This window comes from Helianthus annuus, chromosome 9, assembly GCF_002127325.2.
Source record: "Helianthus annuus cultivar XRQ/B chromosome 9, HanXRQr2.0-SUNRISE, whole genome shotgun sequence".
Taxonomy (NCBI): Eukaryota; Viridiplantae; Streptophyta; class Magnoliopsida; order Asterales; family Asteraceae; genus Helianthus; species Helianthus annuus.
Window position 1 is genome coordinate 62171060 of NC_035441.2, and position 7387 is coordinate 62178446.

Sequence of the window (7387 nt, forward strand, 5' to 3'; positions counted from 1 at the left end):
ATGGTTTTTGAATAATGTATGTTGGGATTTTATTATCTTTAAACAACGAAGTTTTATTTTAAACTTGTGATTCAATGTAATTGGTGGCTCATTGCTAGTCGTCACACGCCTAACAGGGACACTCCCTAGGTGGTAATTTTGGGGGTGTGACAGGAGAGCATAGGATAAACTGCTGCTTATTGATGGTCCACTGATGAGATCCGGTTTTGGCTTTACATTATCTGTTCCTCTGTTAGGGTTCAATCCCAACAGAAAGTCACACCATAATCACACTTCCGCAAAAGTCAGGGTGTGACATAATCGAGGGAAAGAGTGCCTGAGAGTGACTTGAGTGCAGGTGGTCGGATGGTGGTGTCAAATCAGTGAACAGTAGTGTACGGGCAATATTTATAGGCGAGTGAGAGGGTTTAAGGCGGTGTGCGCAGGGGTTCGGTCGGATGGCGTTTCGGTTAGATGGCCATCCGTTCGAATGGTCATCCGGACGGATGTCCATTCGACCAGATGTCCATTCGCCCATTCGGACAGCCGTGTTGTGCGAGTTAGTTTTCCAACTTTTGTTTCGTGTGTTAAGCATTGCGTTACATTTAAGCGAGTTGCGAGTAAGCGTTGAGCGTGTAAGCATTGCGTTGAGATAACCACATAACATTAAATGAATAATCACACAAATAACACATATAACACAAGTAAAACATAATGTAAATCTGTGTTTCGAGTTTGCGTTGTGTTTGCGTTGAGAGTGCGTTTCGATAGCGTTTTGTCTAATCAATGATGCGATAATGCGATAAAATGCGTTTAAATAGTATGCGTTGTAAATAGCCTTTAGTTGTGATAACTGCGTTTTGAATAAGCGTTGTGAATGCGTTGTAAAACATAGTGTAAACCCTTGCGATAATCGGAATCTCGAGAGTACAAGCAATTAAGCAAAAAAATGACAGATACAAGTAACGACCCAAAAAGTCGGGTTGTTACACTAACGGCGGTAGACGTCGGAACCGGTTGACCAGATTCTTCTACCTCCATTGCTGCTCAATTGAGTGACAATGTGCTTGGGGTTTTAAATCGACAAAAATGGTGGTCAAACAACAAATTACAGGCCAAGTTTTCTTCTATCAGGCCAACAGTCAGCCATCGAAAGTCCGACCTTTATTTTTTTATGGCAATTTGCCATTCGTTCCGTCAAAGCTAGGATTGCAAAAAAAAAAAAAATTAAAGCATGACCAATGAAAATGTGACACGTGGCAGCACAAGTTAGCATCTCCACACTGTTCCTAAGACTAAACGTACTGGGGCGCGAGACCAAGCCATAGCGCCGATATGGCGCCTAGCACACCGCCCCCAAGGGCGCTATGAACCAAAAAAAAAAACAGCGTTATGTTTATCGCGGCGCGAGGAAATGAATTGTTTTAAATTTTGACCGTTATCAAACGTTCATATATTAAAAAAAAAAATCAATTTTTTTTATTTTTAACACCATAAATAACCTCATATTCTTCCACTTCTTTTACAACTCAAACCATTCTCCTTCTCATTCTCTATATATTTTTAAAAAAACTAGTCTCACTTTATAAAAAATGGGTTCCCCGTCGGAAGAGTCTTTCACCGAAATTTACCGAAGATATTTTTCGCCCGACGAAGACGCGGCCGAGGAAGAAGCGGTTACGAGTGTATGTACTTTTGTGCTACAAACATTTGAGCACATTCGGCCACCTCCCCCTCCACGACCCATCTTGCGACGCACCTATATCTTGCGAGATCGTGAAGCCGCGAACGAGCGTTTGATGAAAGACTATTTTGACGCGGCACCGGTTCACGGACCGAATGTTTTTAGACGACGTTTTCGGATGAGCCAAAGGTTATTTTTGCGCATTAACAATGACTTGGAAAATACGTACGATTTCTTTAAGCAAAGAATGGACGCACGAGGATATCTAGGCTTCACCTCAATTCAAAAGGTCACATCCGCCTTACGCGTATTAGCATACGGAAACACGTACGACATCAACGACGACTATTTGAAGATGGCGGAGAAAACAACCCGAGATACCTTGGAACATTTTTGCTATGGTAATTTTTTAATTGTCTTTTATTTATTTACTTTTATACATTTATTTTTTAGGTGTAATTTTTTTTTTAATTGTCTTTTATTTATTTACTTTTATACATTTATTTTTTAGGTGTAATTTTTTTTTTGATTGTCTTTTATTTATTTACTTTTATACATTTATTTTTTCGTAACTTTTAAATTATATTTTAGGAATATGCTAGTTATATGGAAAACGTTATTTGAGAAACCCCACTTGGAACGACCTTCAAAAAATATATGAGGTGCATCTAGAAAAGCATGGAATACCCGGCATGATTGGTAGCTTGGATTGTCGTCAATGGCGTTGGTATAATTGTCCAACCGCATGGCGAGGTCAACATACGCGGGGTGATCAAAAAGGGCCAACTTTGGTATTACAAGGTGTTGCGTCATACGACCTTTGGGTTTGGTCGGCCTTCTTTGGTGTAGCCGGGTGTTTTAACGATATTAATACGTTAGAGGCTTCACCATTAATCGAGGGCTACATTTCTGGAACTATACCAAAGGCCGGTTTCCATGCAAACGGGAACGATTACGAGCATGGCTACTACTTGGGCGATGGTATCTACCCCGAGTATTCGATTATTGTTAAAACGTTTTCTGAAACTTTCGATGAAAAAAGGAAGTATTTTAAAAAATTACAAGAGTCTTCGAGAAAGGACATCGAGAGGTGTTTTGGGGTTCTACAGCAACGATGGCATTTTATCAGGAATCCTTGTCGCATGTGGCATAAGGATAAAATACGAATGGCCATGTATGCTTGCATCATTTTGCATAATATGATCATTGAGGATGATGGAAAAGCGATATGCCAAAACTATATTCCCGAAGATTTGGTCGAACTACCCCAAGCGACAACGGAAGAGAGACTCGCAAATGCTCAACTACTGCGATCTAGAGAAATACATAACACGTTGAAGGCGGATTTGGTTGAGCATGCTTGGGCGATTCGCCCAATTCGATCAAACAATGATCACGACGAAGATTCCGAGGAAGAAGTGGGGGAGGAATTCGAAGACGGGAACTTTGAAGACGTAGGTTTAGATGCTGGAGAAAACGAAGAGGAAGAAGGAGAGAACGAAGATGACACCGAAGAATAAATTTATTTTTTAGGTGTAATTTTTTTTTTTAGTGTAACTTTTTTTTTTAATTTTTAATGTAGTGTTTTTTATTTAATGAAATGTTTTTTTATTTTATAAAACTTATAAATTATTTAAAAAATAGAAAATTAAATTAATTGAGTAATGATTACACAGGGGCTTTATGACTACGGCCCCAAATTGCATAAAGCCCCATAAAGCCCCTTTGCTGACGTGGCATGCCACATGGCGCATAACGCCCCTAAAAGGGCAAACATGGTCTAAGGCTGGAGGGTGTGGTATAAAACCCCTAGAGCCTTTATCACGCCACGTCAACGCCACATCACCCAGGGGGCTTTAAAGCCCCTTCCTATAACAAAATTAAACAAAAATATATTGGTTGAAAAGAGGTGGCCCCACCTGCACCCCCCTCTTCTTCCGTTAACACAATGGCGAGGAGAAGGATGACGCCCCCCTTTCATTTGCTCGGTGTGGACGATGGCACCCCAGGGGCGCTTTGGAGGCTGAGGTGGCGGGTGGCGCTAAGCCACACCCACCAGTCTAAGGACCTATGACAATTGTTACTATATAGTAATTTTCTAACTAAACAGTTTTGTTTATTTTTAAAATAAAGACTAAATTACAAAAAAAAAACGTCCTTTTACGTTTAATGTAAATTGCAGGTTTCAGCATTTATCTTTAAAAGTTGCACTGGCTGTCCTTTACGTTTGTTTTTTGTTACAGGTTTTATTCTTTAGCATTAACACCATTTATTTATGTACTTAAGTCATACCACGTGAGTTACATGTGAGGGTAAAAAAGACATTTTGCACTCCATCTTCTCCCCCTCTTTTATTAAACCCTTCCCACCCTTTTGTTCGTCACTTAATCTTCCCACCCCCAAAATTGGTTATCAGCAATCGATCAAAAATGGAAGGATTTCACATCCGAATTGAACTAGAGGTCTATGACATAAACAATTTCCTTGGTATTTCATGGTTCTTTGTTAAATTTTAATTTTTTAGGTGTTGTTTTAAGAAACGTGTTTTTTTCTTTGATTTTGTGAATATAGGTTTATATCATATTTTATTCTCGATCAATTTAGCTTAAAGATAATCATTTGACGCCTGTAACTGGTCATTAGAAGCCCTACATGCGTTAGTTAGTAGGTAACTCAATTTTGGGGAAAATGTTAACGGTTAGAAGAAAAAAAAAACATACATTCAGTGAACATGAGTAAAATAGACGTCCTGGATTTCGAGCAGTCCAAGAAGTCTTTTATATAGCTTTGTTCCCACATGAGTAATAAACCTTTGTCATGGGTATTGAACTTGGCTATGGTTGTATTAGGGTTCTTAAAATTAACAATGGGGTTACATGAGGGTGGAAAGGGTTTAATAAAATAAGGGGAGAAGATGGAGTGCAAAATGTCTTTTTTACCCTCACATGTAACTCATGTGGTATGAATTAACTACATAAACAAATGGTGTTAATGTTAAAGACTGAAACCTGTAACAAACGTAAAGGACAGCCAGTGCAACTTTTAAAGATAAATGTTGAAACCTGCAATTTACACTAAACGTAAAGGATGACTTCTGTAATTTAGTCTAAAATAAATTTAAAAAAAAATGTGAATGTCATTTATCACCCCACACCACCATTCCACGCCGGCTCCCACCTACCCTTTTTGGGACTTGACAGAGAAATACTTCTCTGTTGATGTGGCGCTTCATGCCTCTTTTCAAGCCCTTCCACACCGAATAGTCTTAGAAAAAAAGAAGTAACTGAATAAATAATATTGGAAAAGTGAATAATATCGGTATTTATAGATTGTGTAAAGTGTACCCTTATATAAAATATTTGGATTAACCATTTTAATAAACGATATCAATAAATAAAAAAAAAGTCTATTATGAGTAAGAGTTGATAAAATTGATAATTGTTTTGTTCAGACTTAACCACAAAATGACACACATTTTGATTTACTATATGGTATTAATATTAATATTAAAGATATAGATAATTTTCGAATATATGTTACGATGTGCTTACATTTTGATTTATTATATAGTATTAAAGATATAGATAATTTTCGAATATACGTTACGACGTGCTTACAGTCATATACGATTCAATAAAAGTTTGATTCGAACGAGTTAAATATGGTTGGTTTTTTTGTTTTCTTGACGTGTCAAACAACACTCGTACCGTAATCGAACCGATACAGACAAAACAACATTGATATCGCCATGGATATTCATTTTTATGGTTTTCTTTACACGTGTCAATATCCTCTTTGATATAGGTTTTTCGGTTGTTATACCGAATGCCAATATCATACCAATATTGTAACAAACTGAACCGATACTATAACGAACTGAACATATACCGCAAAAAAGGGAAAATCCCACTACATATATATATAATAAACAAAATAAAAATACTGAAAAATAATTTTAGGTGAGAAAAAGCTACGGATATCTACACTATATTATATTGAATGAGAGATTGAACATTTTAAGAAACCAAAAAATTAAGAACTTTTTTCTCTTAATTTATTAAATAAACCCTAAAATGAGGGTAAATTGGTCTTTTAAACAACAATTATATTTTAGCCCCCCGACTTATTACACTTAAATCCCTGAGTTTTAACATAATTATAGGTAATTAGTATACTTTTCCCCTTCACAACAAACTTGTAATATATTATAATGCATGAGGGAGGGTGTTAGGATCTGAGGCTGTCATGATTGTGTTTGTTTGTAGAATTTTGGACAATGAATAAGTATGAAACAATATAGAGTGCAGCGGAATTAAAACAAACTTTGTAAACACAATCAAATAGAGAAATAGATTTGATAAACACATGATTTTCATCAGTTGAAAGATTACAAAGTAAATCAAAAGATTACAAAGCATGCTCACAAAACTAAGCTCCCCTTCAGCCTGATACTCCATGGTTGGTTGCACAAGATGAAAGGATTAGACATGAGGAGAAGAACTCGATCAGTCAATCAAATATAACAGTACTCTGTACTGTTATATTTATTGGCAAACCAAACCACTGAGGCATCTCAGCTGACGTCACCATGAAAGCGACATCTAAGAACTTAACAAACTCTATCCACTGTTCTATAACTACTGACCATACAGACACTATTCAAATCACTGATGTATAAACACTGACTCTTCATTCCACTGTTGTAGTCAACCACTGATATTGACCATCAGTGCTTTCTTCAAAGGGTGATCAGACCTTGAATGGGCAGTACTTCAGTTCTTCATCAGTGCTTGGATTCCATCAGTAGATTGAGCTTCAGTCTTTAATCTTCATCAGTACTTTAGTAGCAGTTATTCTATAGAGCAATGTTTTGAAGTCTATCAGATGCTAGATAACCACTATCAAGGGGAGAGCTTAATGCAAACAGCTGCTTATGACTAATCTACTGTTGTGAACCGATTTTGGCTTTCATTATCTGTTCCTTTAGTAGGGTTCAATCCCAACAATTCCCCCCTGGAACAGATAATGCCAAAACCCTTCATTATTCTGGATTTTTATTTCTTATCAGAAGTTCCCTAACTTGTTCTTTAAATTGAAGCTCAAAATCCTGAGAACTTGTATCACCCTCATCCCTACACAGTGTAAGCTCAAGGAGATCTTGTAGATCTTCAACACCCAGGCCTAGTGCTTGATCCCTTGATATGTGCTTCACTTCTCCATTGGATCTGATCAGGGTCAATACATGGGTCTTTTGATCAGACATCTATTTTAGTACTTTTGAACCCAATGGGTTTCTTGGGAGAGGTTTATTCACAGATGAGTCAGGGGATTGTGGCCTTGTGAGAGGTTGTTGATCAGAACTCAGTGTATTTGCTGGTTCAGAGTTTTCAACATGATCAGCACTCTGAGCTTTTGAAAGTTCAGAGTTTTCAGTATGATCAATACTCTGACCTTTTGCTACTTCTGAGCTTTCAGCTGACATTTGATTGAAGGCCTTTTGTATGATTTCATTTGCTGCAGCTATGTCTTCTACAGCTTCTTGTTCAATCAGCTCTTGCCTTTTTCTTTGTTCAAGCTCAATGGCTGTCATATCTGCTGAAGTGTTTGGTGATGCAGGTTTATTTACCACCTTTTTGACAAGGCTTTGAAGTTTTGCTGAGTTGTCTTCATTTAAATCCATTTTCTTGATGGCTTTTGTGAAGTACTCAGTTTCTTTTTCTTTTT

General features: G+C 37.3%; 1 protein-coding gene across 1 annotated transcript; it reads left to right on the forward strand.

Moving 5' to 3' along the window:
• The first annotated feature begins 1271 nt into the window (after positions 1 to 1271).
• Positions 1272 to 3236, forward strand: LOC110877908. Its single transcript, XM_022126138.2, has 2 exons — positions 1272 to 2064; positions 2255 to 3236. The coding sequence occupies exon 2, from the start codon at positions 2356 to 2358 to the stop codon at positions 3181 to 3183; it is 828 nt and encodes a 275-aa protein (XP_021981830.1). The 5' UTR covers positions 1272 to 2064; positions 2255 to 2355; the 3' UTR covers positions 3184 to 3236.
• The last annotated feature ends 4151 nt before the right edge of the window (positions 3237 to 7387 follow it).